Source organism: Pinus tabuliformis, chromosome 1_2, assembly GCF_031772625.1.
Source record: "Pinus tabuliformis cultivar Carrire ecotype Pingquan chromosome 1_2, CPIR1, whole genome shotgun sequence".
Taxonomy (NCBI): Eukaryota; Viridiplantae; Streptophyta; class Pinopsida; order Pinales; family Pinaceae; genus Pinus; species Pinus tabuliformis.
Genome location: NC_142298.1, coordinates 788,207,070 through 788,223,276, shown reverse-complemented (window position 1 = coordinate 788,223,276; position 16,207 = coordinate 788,207,070). Strand labels below are relative to the sequence as shown.

Below are 16,207 nucleotides of genomic sequence, written 5' to 3'. Positions count from 1 at the left end.
TCATCACCTCTCTCCAATCCAACCCTTGGCATAGACCAAGGTCAATCTCATCACGTTGACGTTGTGCTGAAACACTGATGAGTGGCCAACCCACATACTGCTACCAACCGAAGCAAGTAATATCCCTCACATATAAGGGCTCCTGCAGTACAATGCTTCTGACTAAAAATGATGCTCCATCAATAGGGTACCAACTCATGATATCTCGTCAATCCAATGCATGGACACCTGTGTAAGGAACAAGTCTACTAGGCTGATATGGGTCCCTGCTCAACTAATGATGCTCTATCTGGTCAATCAACCAGATTTGTCTAAGGAAAATTGACCCTCTCACTATAATAGGCAAAAGCAGGAAAGATGTGCTACAAGCTCTGTCTATGTACTTCTGGAGAGGGTTGCATCCTGGAAATACTACAACTCTAGTGGTTGTCATTGCACCGCATCAATGGGTAGGCACAAAGATGGATGCACCACCATCTCCAATAGCTCCTCCCTCCTTTGATCAGGAACTCTACGCTCCTATCGTCTACAAGCCTCTCGCAAAACTACCCTGTCAGCCTTCAACACTTCCCGAGGACAAGTGTCTGTAAATATTGCCACCCTGCAAGATGTTTGTACAGCTATCTTCTCCTCATCAATCACTGACCCCAAGGGTGCTTGTTCATCCTCCACCATCATGGGCTCAATATGAACCTCCAACTGGCTCTCCCTAGAAGGCTCATCATGCATGTTGTGCACATCATCATCCTCAGCTGACTCATGCTCTGCCATATGTTGCTCATGTTGAATCACCATTGGTGACTCATCATCCTCCCATAGGGTCCACTAACTGCTCATCATATGAATTTGTCCTGTTGTCAACGACTCTACATGACTCATGCTCCTCGGAGGCATCCTCATATGAACCCATGGAATTGCCCAAAGAAGTATCCATGCCCTGAAGGTCAGAAGGAATCTCCTCCTACTCTATCTCTGTCATCTCCTCAGTGTCACTCAAGCATGAGTGGTCAGGTCCCCAAGGTCCACTGCACAAGAAGCAAAGTCCCTTCCTCCTTAGCTCATTCTTGTTGCATGATCCCCCAAACCTGAGTAGCTCCTGCCTAGTCAACTGTCTCCTTAACAGCCCACTGTTCTGCTCAACCAACCTCTCGGCTAGTTCATAAGCAGTAGGTGAGACCAAATGTTCTCTCCTCCAAACGGACAGCAATTGGGACTGCAACTCCCAGCAAATGGCATCACGACCTCTCATACATGATGATAAGATGGACTGCATGTGTGCTATGACTATGTCAAGATGATGTTTCCTAATGCTGAAGAAGAATTGGAACATCTACAGGATCAAACCATCACACTCTAGATCAAACATGATTTCATATATCCTAGTTATGGCCATAATTTTCAGAACCTGAAGCTTCTTCCCTAATGTAGGACCCTCACTGCCATCCAAGTCTCACAAAGTTTCTACCATCAGCTCGAAGACTCTCCTTTTAACATCATCATTGTAAGGAGCTATAGTGGCGATCAACATCATGATGCTACTAAGACAAAAGGCAACTAGAAGTGTGACCCCTTCACAAGGGTACTCCAAAAATTTGGGTTGTATTAAAGCTAGCATGGCAAGTTTCAAAGCCCACAACTTCTTCCCTTCTAATTGGTTTACTTCAGAAAGAAGTGCATCTAATTCATCTAGTTTGAAAAGAGCTTTCATTGTGACCCTCATGTGTTTCGACTCTGTCCCAAGTCCAAAGATTTTGTGTCCTATTTCCTGCCCCTTCTGCACATCTTTTGGTTGCTCTCTCTGAAGAATGGCATAGAACCCTTTTGAGAAGGGTCTGTTGTTTGTTGCTATTGGTTTATTAAGGGAGTTTATAAAGGTTTGGTCCATGCTGACTCCTACAAGACTTGACAACACAAGTATAAGATAAGATAAGATAATTTTATTAATGTCCAACAAATGACCATAGTAGGTCAACAGGATTGTCAGTTACAATGATTACATCATACAAGTCGGTGGACCAAACGGTCCCCTTTAACATTTCTTTTAAAAAGCAGGAAATACATCTAAAATGTAAATGAAGAAGCAAGAAGCTCGCGGCTTCGGAACAAAGCGCTGCAATGAAGCAAAGGAGGAGAAGAAGAAGAAGAAGGGGGGAAGGATCTCTTGTCCAGCCCCTACTCCTAACATCCGAGGTCGAGAGAAGAAAACTGAGGGAAGCTCGTCAAAGTCTGTTGTCTTGTGGGCATACTGGGCTGTCATTGATGTCGCCTGGAAGTTCTATGGCGCCTCCCAGGGATGGAACCAATCCTAAAGCACTGGTGCAATCTGGTGGATCAGCCCCCGGGACCGCACTGATCTGGTCTCAGTGTCTGTGGGTCAGTCTATGGTTCTTTTGGTGCCCCGCGCTGAGGGTAGCGCTCTAAAGAAGTCTGTGATCTACGTGGTATCCGATCTGGCGGGGGGCTGAAGATAACAGGCCCAAAGTCTGAAGGCCTCCTGGAGATAAAGTGTTAGGCATCTCTGGTCAACATATCTGAGGAAGCTGGATAGGGTCTGAGAGGACCTGAAGAGAGAATGGAAACAGCCTCGGATCTCATAGTACATAGGGCATCCGAAGATGAAATGTGTCTCTGTCTCTATCTCCTGCAAGTGACAGAGCTGGCAAATCCTATCTGCCCTATCGATGTGGTGATCTATCTCCACCCGGAGTCTGTGAGACCCAACTCTGAGCTGCCCGAGGGGGATTCTAAGGGCATGCATCCAATGCTGGAATGTGTGCTGGGGTCTGATGATGAGCCCATCCCTAATCTCCAAGCAATGCTCCACGTAGAAGGCCATTTTAGGGCGCAACCCATTGGGAGGATTGGTCCATGTAGTCTGAATGTATCATCTGTAAATATCTTCCTTAATGATTTTATTCAGCTCTTGCTGATTGGGAAGGAGGTGGCTTGGAGCATTCAGAGAGTACATGACCAGCTGACTTAATACATTTAACCTTTATGACTGCATCTCCTATACATGACGCAAGTCTCAATAGTGTGCTTTAAACCTCACTGACTAGCAACATATATTGTCACAACAATAATTTACATTTAGGATGGTTCTTCAATGCACTAAGGCAACAAATAGCACTGCGCAACAAAATTCTCTAGCAATCCATAAAATTTCATTGTTTTCTGCATTATTGGAATTTCCTGTGTGGGTTATGTCTCGTCAAATGGTTATGAATGCGTTGCTATAGGTGTGTGATGAAGATCAATGCCCAAATGTAGATGTATATAGCTAGAAAAGTTTATGGATGAGGACCATATAACATTTAATATTGTAATTTGGATGCTACAGCCATCAAACCTATTACATCTTTGATAAACGAAGCCAGAAATATATGCAGTCCCACAGTCATTTAAAGCATAAATATAAGCACAAGATTTAATAGAGGAACCTGGTTACGACAAACAATTTGTTTCTTTCCTCCTGGATGCATAAACACCTGCAACGCTGCCATTGTGTATAATTCAACACATCCCAAATGGGCCTCTAAACAAAATGTATGCCCAGTGCTTCCCCTGTCCGCATGCACAGTCGCTTTATATGCCTCAAGCCAATCGTTTAGCCCTAGCCCCATACAATCTCCATTGTCAGCGCAAGTCCCCCAGCGTTCGAATCGACGACCCCTACAAATTGTGTACAGTCGTTTTGGATTTTGCCCCTACTGAACAGTTCGATTCTTTATGCTCCGAGAGGATTAATAGCTCACGATCTGAGCTTGTGATTTAACTCTGCTCACATAAAATTAACTCAGACTGATGGGACTACCTCGTGCCAATTTTCACGTGCTTGTAGGTTTACTTTATTCTGCAGTCTCCAAGCAATACTTAAACCATCCACCACTGCTATGACATCCCCGAAACTTGGCTTTTGATTGTCTATCGACAACAAATTTCCAATTGACAGCAAATCGATCGACTCGTTGATAATGAATTTAGTAAAATGCTAATTTGGCACCATGCTTAAAATGATGAAGATGTCCGAACCGTTATGTCACCAGAATAAATTGTTGCGTGAAATCCTTATTTCCTTTGAAAAAGGAATGTAACCTCTTTGCAATAGGGACTCAATCCTTTTAGTGGCCTCATTCCCTTAGTCCCTGCGCTGATGAATGATAACCCGTCGCCTCTTTATATGCCCAGGAGCTCGATTTCAGAGAGGGAACGCCACCATTGTGCCGAGAATACGTTCAGATGGATAAATGACCTTCTATAATAGTCCACAGGCTCAACGTATTCGGTTCAAACTCCAGTGAAGAATTGTGGCCGCACTCCATGATGGATATAAGCTTCATCAACCCAGTCATTCGACACCCTCAGAGAAATTTCAATTTCCAGCACCTACAGAACAGTAGATTTCGAATGGCAGTCTTAATTTTATTTGACATGGCCACTCCAATAATTAACCTCTTCAATTATATCCACGGTCTCAGTCTTCTTCATTCAACAGAAACTTGGTTCCTCTATTTTCAATGGAACTCGACCTTTCAACCATAATGAACTTGGTTCATAAGAATGAGAAACACCCCCCTTCAAACATTCAACAGTTTGATTTTCTAATGATCAAATTTGCCCAGTTGTGGGAATGAGGGATTCGACAGACTCGTGGCCTTGCCGTCACAAATTCTTCAAGTAATTTGCAGCTTGTTGCTTATATGGAGAACATTCGGCCCTCAATAAAATTCTGTAGGGCATAAAAATTAAAATCGGCCCCTTCTTATAAGTTGTTCATTGCAAAAAAAAACAAAAACAAAAATCGGCTCCCTTTAAAATTTGACCAAATAATTCATCTTATGTCTCAACAATAAAATTTCAGCCTTTACATACAATAACACAAAAAATCACATGTTCATCTCACTTGTAACATGGGGCGATTTTGTATACATCCAACAATTTCTCAGAAATTTTGTCACTTATTTATTGAGAAAATTTGCCCAGCCCTTTGAATAAGATCTTATTCTGCTACAAAAAATAAGTCTTCGACTTCTCTCGCAAAACCCACTGACAATAATCGTTGCAACTAGAAACTGAAAACCTGCAAGCTGAGCCAAGATCGAAGCTCTGATACCACTGTAATGTCCCAAATGGAACAATTTGGGGGTTTCTTGAAATTCTAACTCTAAAATTCTTCAGACAGAACTTTCATTCATAAACAGAAGATTGACATGTAAAATTCAACATGATAGAACTGTAAATAACAATAATGAGCAGAAATAATCTCAGCTTTATTCATAATATATAAATTGGGGTTACATGCACATACAACCAAAAGAGTTGAGATGAAAAGTTGGCCTCCAAGATAATCTGCTACACCGCTATGCTGGCCCTCCAAACTGAACTAAACTGTATTGTTGAGCTCTCCTGTGAATTCTGGATGAATTCACCAAGGGGAGATGGCTACTCGCCCAATCTCACTGAATCACCTGAGGGCGTAACTACCAATGGAGTAGAGAACCGGGTTCTCAACCTCTCATACAAGAAACAACATCAAATCCAAGATGTCTCCAAATGACCTCCTCCTCTTTTATAGATCTGATGGATAGATCTCCAAGCCTCTAGAAGCATCTTATTTTATTATTTTATTATTATTCTAGAAGCTCCTCCATTGACTTTATCTTAAGTGACCTTTTAACTTTATTTTATTTCACTTAAGTCACTATTGGCCCATTTCCTCCAATTAATTATTTTTCTTTAATTAAATGACTAATTAAAATCATTTTTAATCAAGGAAAATGGTAAATCGCCCACCATACTCTCTCTGGCCACCAAAAATCACTTCTCGACATCCCATCCTGTATATCTTCTCATTCTGGTTCCAACGGGGTATTACACTAAGGTGTTTTGTCAAATATTCCTCTGGAATGCCACCTTGAGCATAATTAATTAAGTTATGCCCAATAATAACCCCGTTTTATGGGAATTATCAAAAAGTCACAGAACCAAAAACAAGATGTGCAGAACTACTCATGATGATGAATATGCCAAGTGAATGCCATCAAACCACTTAAAAACTCCTCAAAACTCCATCGGGACCCCTGATAACATAAACCTGCTCCAATGACCTCACCATCCCCTGCCCTGGAAATCCACTCTGGTTGTACTATGGAGAAAAATAAAAATGGGAACATTATAGTTTTTCCCATGTGCTAATGTATATGTCCCAACCATCTTTTGCATTTTGATCTTCTTTTGTTTTTTCTTATGGGCATCATATGTTTTTTCTTGTTCTTTTAGCTACATCAACCTCCCAGGGCCAAATTATGGGCCCTACCCAAGTATGAGAATGTATGGTGCCAAATCCTAGAGAACCAATGGTTCATTGAACCAAAAGAATGGAGGTGGAATATAATGCTTGTAATGCAAGATGGAAAGTGGTAATTAAGTAATGGGTAGAGATGGGACTACGTTATCTCAATTGGGGTTTCCCAAGTAGTGCCCCTCCTATACCAACTAGGCCATTAGGGGAGGTCCCACTAGACTAGGACGAAAGATTAACCCCCCATTTAACGTGAGGGAACAAGATCATGGTCAAAACCCCTTTCCTTCCAAGTTACCCCAAAATTTGAAAATCCATGTCAAATGCCCAAAATACAAACAAAAATAAGCACTAGATTGCAAAATGAATAAAGTACCTTTCGATCAGAAGCCCACCTTCCAACATGTTCTCTTACAAAATGGGCGAGGAAACATATGATTGATGTAGGAGGCGAAGATGTGAATGGCACATCATCATCAGCTACTAGTGGTTCTAAGGGGCCACTGGTTGGCTGGATAGAAGAGATGATGGAAGAAAAATTTCTCCTATAGGCTCACCCACTTTTGGTGGGTAACAAAGCCAAAGGAGATCCGACCTAAAGTATGAAGAGGGTTTGTGAGGTAACATTGGCATCCCTCATAGTTCCTCCAAGGTTTCACTTGAGCCTTTGGAATTTCTCTCAAAAGTGAAGGTTTGAGAGGTAATAGGCTTCTTGCAATTTATGTTCTTGTTGTACAAGTTTATTCAATTAATGAGAATTCAGAATTGATATATCACCACACCAATTTCTTAGACATGAAATTATTTTTCTAAGATAGCTAAGATTGTGCATGTCAAGTTGAATTCATCACAATTTGTGTTGTCATGACACTAATTCCAATAGTGCACTCCCTTATGAATCAAGCCATTTTCCATGCCTCCATTTATTATTTATGGAAGATAGTATGACTTTTCAAACATACTCATGTACTAAATTGTTTGTGCAATATATGTATTGTTTCCATAATGCTACTCTTAAAATCCTTCAAATTTAAAGCGCAAGTGAATAAATTATATGGACTATCAAACACTTACCCAACCGCCTGCTGCTTTTATACGTCGTATTTCATCAAGAGAAACTTTGCTATTTCCATATGGGCGATGAGGACTTGTAATCTCCATTGGCTTCCCTGAACGAGAAAGTACCTACAAACATGCCATCCAATCAATAAGAATTGAATTGATTGTTCTAAACACTTTGAATTCCAATAAATCAAACAATTGCTTAAAACAAATTCACCCAAAAAGCATTTTTTACCCTAACAACTTTATACCAACGTTCCACCAACCGTTTGGGACAGGGGGGAATGGACACAAGGAAACATATCTAAGGAAAGTGTGGAAACACCCCCCATATCTTCATAAACATCAGGGTCTTTGACATATAGGACACCATCCAATGTCCTTAAAAAATAAAATTTAAACAAATGAAAAGCAATGATAAGTTAAAAACATGAACAATGAAAATGTGAAATAAATATTAACATTCGCTTTACTGTTAACTTTTGTGTATTTTTTAAAATTTTATTTTACTTTTTCTAATGCCATTGGGAAAAAATCATGGGGGTCGTCCGCGTCCCTTGTTTCAGGGGGGGCACCTAGGTATCCCCACAAAAGGGAAACAACCCCCATTTCTTGGGGAATGACACCCCTATGCCTCCCTAAGCTTCCCAGAAAGGGGACAAGGGAAACATCCCAGCCAAGGTAGTATGTGCCCTTGTAACATTGCCCTAAAGTTTATACAGATGCATGATAATGTCAAGAAAATAATATGACATTCAAATTGGAGTCATTAAAGTATTTCTTCTCCAAAGCTATTCTTAAAACAAAAATTAAAAACCACAAGTAAATTTGGTACAAGATTATCCAGATAATGAATCAGACAAGTTGATCTCAGATTGGTCCAGAACATACCACAGAAGAATCGCCAATATGCGAAACTATCAATCTGCCACCTCCTACAAACATAACAGTTGCTGTTGAGCCTGAGTCAACCTCATCATTTACTTCTTCAAGCCTGCTACACAGAGTGGGTTCTGACACTCAGAAACATAAAAGATAAATATCAATGGTTTTATATATTTAAGCGTTACAAAGGAATTTTTCTCAAACAACAATCACAATTTCCAGTAATCTTATCTCTTCAAAAAATAAGTACATACAAACCAGGATATCAGCTTCCTATCAGCTTCTAAAAAAGCTTTCCTTAATGCCTCCCTTGTAGCATCTAAGTCGTTGGACTCCAACAGTAAGCCATCTTGTAAAGCTATTGCACATTCTTTGTACAATTCATCCCTGACCATTAATGTCAAGTAAACCATTAGGAATACAAATATAAGATCCAAGCTGATCTGGCCCAGAAGTTGATCATATTTTTGAGATCCAAAAGTTTAAAGCTTAAACAAAAGCCCAAGAAATGGATCAAAATTAGAACTATATAGCAAAAAAGGCCACCAGTAACAGTCAGACAGTTTTAGGAAGGAAGAAAGGAAAATAAGACATTATGACTGAAAGAAAGAAAAGACTCCAAGAGTCTGACTTCACAGTATACATTTAAGGACAAACTGCTATGAGCTCTAAGCAAGCCCATGAATGACCAATGGTAATCTTGCATATGCATGGATCAGATAATTACACCCAAGTTAGAACAGAGAATTATTATTTTCCAGATCTATTATTGCAATTATGATCACATATAACATATCCAATGAAATATAGATGATAAAGGCACACAATGACATTATTTACTTTTATACTAACATGTAAACAAAGTTACATTCAGGGTTGTGAGTTGGTCCTGAATCAGTACAAACTCAATATTTAATGTATGCATGTAATATTTAATTCAATAGTTATTTTTTATTAATATACATATGTTAAAAGTATTTTCAACACAATATGTCCAACAGTTCACAACATGTTTAAAAACCTTTTAAATATTTGCAAAATAGATGGTCTAAAAACTTATAGATGAAAATCTAGCATGCTAATTGACCATCAAAATACCAATTCAATGCACAGACCAACAATCAGATAGATCAACCAACCAGAAGGAAAGAGCAAACAGGATATAAGGAAGTAAGGCAACGAAGCAGAAAAAATAAATAAAGAAATAGGTTATTCGAAACATAGTCACTAAGTTTATTTACAAGGGGCTTCAAACATACTTATTCAAGTAAAATTTTGAAGATAAAATGACTGTAAATGAACAAACACCATATTCAACCTCTTATGAATCATGCATGCACTCATGATGGCACCTAACAATACACACTCTCGAATCACACTTGTATTTTGAGTTTATACTCCAACACCTTCCTATAATACACAAAATCATTTAACATCTAACACAGACCGACTAACATAAAACCACTAGCACAAAATCCCCCAACCTTTTGCCTAACATTTTGATGAAGAAATTGTGGAACCAACTATATCTTTTCTCGTCATGCATCCACTTCGACTCTTCCATGGTTCTCTCTCAACTTGCTTGCCATCACTCTCATATTGAATGTAGAATTTGCTACCTGTACAGGGATATGAACTCACCTAGACAACCACCACTGAACACGCACCCAAATGTTTCCCTCTATTAGTAGGTCCTATGATGCAAAATCTAGCAAAACCAATGCAAGGCCTCACCGGTTAAAGGAACCAGACCTTATGGCAACAATGAGAAAAGGTTGCCACTATCATCTCAACAAACTTCCTCCTGCTCTTTAGTGGGGTTTCAGGATTCAACCACAAGGGAGGCTTCCTATTGAGAAACCAAGAATAGGGTAGATAAGGTTTGATTCCTCTTAACTTGATAATTACTTGTGAATGTTAGATTTCTTCTTATTGTTTGTTATGTCTTCTTCATCAAGCAATTATACAAATGTTAAATCTTCCAAGACAATAAAGAGACAAGAGACACCAAAATTAGGTTATAAGCCAGGGAAAAACCCCACTAGGGGGTGTTGTCGTCCATCACACACACCTACCAGTTAGTGAGAAAAGCCCTTAACCCCACAAGGTGTGGTTGGTGGCAAATTAAAGAGAAAGGGTTGTCACCTATTGCCTACTCTCTCCTTTTAAGCTATCTCCTAGGTTAGCTAAGGGGGGTGGTCCCTAAATGGAAGACTAAGTTAAAAGATGGGAGTTTCTAGGAGATTAGTAATGTGTTAATTTGGATTACTTGTCAAAAAATAACTTGTTTCCAAGAAATAAGCAAGCATATGAATAAACAAGCAAACTTGAAATATAGATTCAAAATGTAGACTAGTGCCTTCAAGTAAATAACAATAGCTTGCTCAAAATGAAATCAAGATACAAATGATAAACAATTCAAATGTTAGACCAAGATAAGCATATGAACATCAATTGCAACTATAAAGGAAATAGTACTTTGGAAGTGAATGCCCCAAATAACAAGATACATCAATTACTCATGAGCATAATGATCATCAAAGCAATAACATGAAATAAAATTGCACCAATGAACAATATTCCAAGTACAAGAAAATTAAATTGTTGCAAAAGTAAAGGACTCACAATACTTGCATCATAAATGCTTCTTGAAATAAAAAATTGATATTTGCAAATGAAACTCAAAACACATCAAGATAGCAAAATGGGAAATTGCAAGTAAAATGGTGATGTAAATGTGCTCTTGGTTTATTTTATTAGTTAAACTCTAAAGCAAGATTTCAATTTAACTCCAATCCTCATACCTCACCCTCGCCCAAAAATTCGGATCTGACAGTGAGGAGTCAATAGAGGTGGAGGGTCCCTAAAGTCTATACAACCAACTTAAGTTGGAGGTAAATTTTAGTGATGCTTGGTGCATGTAAGATTTCCCAAAGTAGCTTTGCAAAAGGAAACTTTAACTTGAGAGATTAGCTTGACATAAAATAAATGGTTGCTTTGGAAAATGAAATTGCCCAAATACACAATGCATCAATACTCAAGATATGAAAATGTTGCACAATAATGAAGCATAAGTGAACTTTAGACAATTACCAAGCTAAATGTATCAAGTTAAAGAGATGCTTGCATAAAAATAAATTGCTATGAAATGGAATGTAACTTGTGACTTGTGGCAATCAATGTAAATGGTGCAAGCAAATTGTAGTGAACTTTGGGAAAGGGAATGTAATGTGTAGTTATGCTAATTTCCAACTTAAAACATGCATAAGATGTGAGAAAAAATGGAAATGTCAAAGCTAACAATCAATCTACCTACAAGATCTCTCACTAAATGGAGAGATAGGATGCCATTGGGTAGAACCCACACTCCCACAGAAAAAACAGAAATTTTTATTATTATGGTTTACAATGAGGTTAATGGCTCTTTGAGAGCTACCCAAAGAATTGATGGAAGTACAATAGGAGGTTTCGAAACCACAAGGAAATTCCTTCAAGTATGGAGCCTCAAGAGAGATGAAGATTGTGCTACAATTAGGAAATACAAGCTCCCAAAGTGATACACAGCCTAGCCTCTTTACCAAGCCCTCCTAATGCCCACGGCCTCCTTGAAAATGGAACTTTAAGCTTGAGAGAACCTACAACAAAAATGTTAAGTCTTCAAAACTAAAAACAAAGTTAGTGTGAAAAAGAGCATGTAAAATGAGTGATAATGCTACAATATAATATACAAAAACTAAATCAAGTGATGGGAAAAAATTCCATCAATTGTCTAGCTTATAAGGAGCTCTTGATTAGTTAGATAAGAAATGAAAGCACAAGAGTTTATGAGATAAATTTGATTGAAATATTGACCTATGCACAAACTATGTCAAAAGGGACCCTGCAAAACAAAACACTTTCAAAAGATAAACTTATGAAATTCAAATAATGATAGGAGCTCCTTGAGAGCTATGCCAAGAGTGGGTTGGTCTCTTGAAGACTTCCTCTCACACTTGCTAATCGATCCAAAGATGTTCCCTACAAAACTTCACATGCACATTAGCCCATATGGATTTAAACAATAAACAATGACAAGAAAACTAGAATTTGTATGAAAATGGATAGAGTTGTCTAGTCTAGAGCATATCAAATAAACAAAAAGTAAATGTAAGATAGTTGTACATTCACAACTCTATAAAGCATATGAGAAAATGGAACAAAATAAAGCATAAGTAGAGAAGTATACCATCATTGAACCAAGCACAACCTCCAAGAGAGAAACACCCATGAATGAACCCCAAAGACTTTTTTATTCATATGAAGCACAAGTGTACATAGGAGCAGAGTCTCCCCAAACACAATAGCTAGTACAAAAGATACATAAGTGGGAGCACAAAGCTTTTATTATATAGAAGCTTGCGACCCAATCCCAAGGCAAATGGAGACAATCCTAAAGCACCTTCATGCAAATTCGAATTTCCCAAGTGGCATCAAGAATCCCTCAAGCAAAATCAAATTCCATGATGAAATGAAAAGTGTATATGGGTGGGAACCAATGTGGGGACAATTTCCCACAAAAATCTCCACAAAATATTCTCTCAAATCCTACGAAATGTGCATTAACTTCACAAATTCGAATTTTCCAAGTAAACATCTTCCTCATTTATTCCCAGAAATTTGATTTCTTTGAGCACATGTCCTTTCCTTGATTTTATAAGTCAACATCACCTTAGGACTTCAATATAACTCCTCCATGATTTTCCACCTCATTTCCACATCATTTAGCATGTGTGGACTGTGGATATTTATTTTTCTCCATTTATTTAATTGTTGGCTTAATTTATTGCCACTTTTTCCATTAAGGTTAGGAAAAGTGGGTTTTGAAGGTTTAGAACACATTTTTAACCCCTCAGAGTGTGTCTTAGTAGAAAGTTGAGAGTAAGAGGTGCAATTTTTATTACTCATACCCCATAAAACTTCTCTAGAACACTTATTACATTTCATATACAATTTTTATTCCAATTTCCGCCCTACGAGAAATTTAAAAAATTAAAAAATGACCCCCTAAACCTAATCAAAATCCACGAAATTTTTTGTGTGATCTAGTATGGTAATATACATTGACCCTAGACACTAGGACTCAGCTAATGATTTACCATCAATCCATACTCCACCTTTGGAGTATATTTGGAGGAAAAAACTCAAATAATTATTAAGTCATGATAGGGAAATGATAATTAACCAAGTGAAAAAAACTTCCCAGAGTAATACTCACTTGATAACAAGGTCCCAAGCTACCTAGACTTGTTAAATTACTCAAACCCATCATACTAGCATCACTTTACATCATCCCCGTAGGCCTTGTGGAATCTAGGTACAACAGAAAATGATAAGAGAAGTAGAGGTGAAAAACTCTAGTAATATGATGACCTCTGATGGTACAAGCATCCTTTGGTACATCCTTAGGCATGGAGTCTTCAAATAATCTTCAGGTACCACTCAAGTGGTCAACAAGGGGAAAACCCAACAATCCGTCTCTTCCTGAATCAAATCAAAATGAGATATCCAAGACCAAGACCAAACTGCCACCAAAACATCAAGTCCAACCCTCCTCCAAGTCACCTCCAAGAGTTAAAGTCAACACAAGTCAAACCTCGTCCAAATCTGGTCTTCTTCTTGAAATTCTAATCCTCTTCTGGACAACATCCTGATATTTCGGGTTTGCAACAAAGGGGCCGAAAATAGGTCTGTAGCTGGCTCGGAAAACTCGTCCTCATTCACAAAATCTATCCTCCACATGTGCAAGATTCTCTCTCCTTTAAATCAGTATTGTTCTTCTTTATTAGGTGCAGAAAGTACTTTATGTGATCATTATTGATTGTCCATCAAATGGGTCTAACTATCCTTTATATATAGTTGTCCAGGAGGTCGAATAGGTGTTTGTTAGAGGACTTGGTCGACTTGTTCCAGGGAGGGCTAACTTGCTCATTTGGTGGACTTTGACCCAAACAAAAATTCAAATTCCTTTTTTTCTAACAAATGTCCAAATGGAACATGACTCAAATACATTTTCTTTTGACTCATAATAAATTCTTTTTGACTCTATAAGCATGAAGAACATGCTTTGACCAAAATAAAATATAATAATCAATATTATAAATACATTACTTACATTACATTATGAAGACCAACTCTAGTTACAATTTTACACTTCCCTAGATCAACTATAAGATATTCTAATACTAGGGCTCAAGGTGACCTTTTTTTTGTTGGAAATACGAAAGGGGGGGTGAATCAGTATTCCTTTTCAATTGTTACTTTTACCAGTTAGATCATTTACATTTAGAACACAAAATGAACAATAGGAATAAATGCTTTTATTAATATAATCTTTACAATGAATCAAGTACAATATATATAGGGCTCCAACCCCAGATGAAGACACCGATCTTCAATCTCCCAAGCTCCAACCTGTTGCCAAGCACCAACTTGGACTTTTGTGAGGCTCCGACCTCTAGGGCACCAACCCTATCTTCTCAAGGCACCAACCTTGCGTTTAGAGGCTCCAACCCCTAGGGCACCAACCCTTCTATAGTACAGGCTCCGACCTTGTTTCTTGAGGACACTGATCCTTTAGGGCCCCAACCCTATCCTCCAAGGCACCAACCTTGTCTTTTCAAGGCTCCAACCTTCAGCTTCACTTCGTCAAGATATGTTTATTTGTACTTCACGAATCCCAATATCTTCTTCACCGAGCCCTGTCAATCCTCAGTGATGCCTTCACTTCGTCTCCATGTCACGTCCTTAATGACAACCTTGCTCTTCACATGAAGGTGTGACCACTGCTCTTCATCATACCCAACCAAATTATCCAAGTCACCTCATGGTGGTGACATCAACGCATCATGGCCTCCAATATTATCTCCAAGATCGGCTTCAAAATGTCTTCAGATGTCTTCAATAATGCCTCAAGATGTCTTCAATAAATTTCCCAAGAACTATCCAAGACAATGAAGGCTTCTCCAAGTAATGCTCAAGAATGCTTCACAAGTCAATAGTTCTTCACTAGTCTTCACAAATGAACAAGTAGTTGTCTTCAAATGCTAGTCCAGAATGTGCTTCAGCAAGTGTGTCTTCAATAGGTGTGCTTCAATGTTGTCTTCAAGGTCTTCAATTCTTCAAGGGTCCTCCAATAAGATATCTTCTGCACAACTGCTTTATAAGATTGCACCATACTTTCACCTTGTCCACTATCCAAATGCTTCAATTTCTTTGCTTCCCATGTCTTCAAATACTTCACTGTTCAAAGCTCTAAGTACTTAACTTCAAAGTCTGATTCAAATAATGACTATAATTCTAGACCAAATCATAGAAAATAGGACAGTTTTGAGTTTCAAGGCTTTTGTGCAAAGGAGATTTTTTCAAGTGGACCAGACTACTGTGTGAGGTAAGTGATCTGTTCTTCTTGACCGAGTTCAACAAGTCCGAGCTTCCTTGTATTTTCTGTGATTAGGTTCTATTCTCAACACAGTCTTTGACACCCAAAACAAAAATATCATTAAGCTCTTTTTCCTCGGCCTTCAGTTCACGAGTTGTAAACCCTTTATTGTTATCCAAGATCACTTCACCGAATTGGGTAAGGCATATGCTTAAACATTTAATCTTATTTTTCGTCCTTGGGTTCTGTCTCCTTCTAAGCCTCGTATTTGTATTGATCACCGAGATTGGACAATATGAATGTTGAGTATTAAACATTAATATATACTAGTTTTTTGAGTTATATGAATAGGTACGTCAGTTGGAGGAGAGGCTGAATTTTGTTGAAGCCGACATATCTTTAGGATATATTTTTTTAACATTTTTATTTGTCTACCATGTGATGTATGCATTACTTCTATCTACCATGTGATCTATGAATTACATTTGTCTGCCATGTGAAATATGGATGATATAAGAACCATGCAAAAGAATGCCTGCCAT

At 38.4% G+C, this 16,207-nt stretch overlaps 1 protein-coding gene across 3 annotated transcripts in view; it reads right to left on the bottom strand.

Annotated features, from left to right (window-relative positions):
- Nucleotides 1-16,207, bottom strand: part of LOC149208252 (putative protein phosphatase 2C 5) — a 191,942-nt gene that overhangs the window by 111,910 nt on the left and 63,825 nt on the right. For 2 of the 3 annotated variants that reach the window (XM_089395971.1, XM_089395968.1), the window contains exons 2-4: nucleotides 8,507-8,635; nucleotides 8,255-8,360; nucleotides 7,376-7,486 (exon numbers count right to left, since the gene is read on the bottom strand). In XM_089395971.1, the coding sequence (XP_089252097.1) occupies nucleotides 7,376-7,486; nucleotides 8,255-8,360; nucleotides 8,507-8,635 (346 nt within the window). The remainder of the gene's footprint in view (nucleotides 1-7,375; nucleotides 7,487-8,254; nucleotides 8,361-8,506; nucleotides 8,636-16,207) is intronic. The other variant, XM_089395969.1, reaches the window with a different exon arrangement.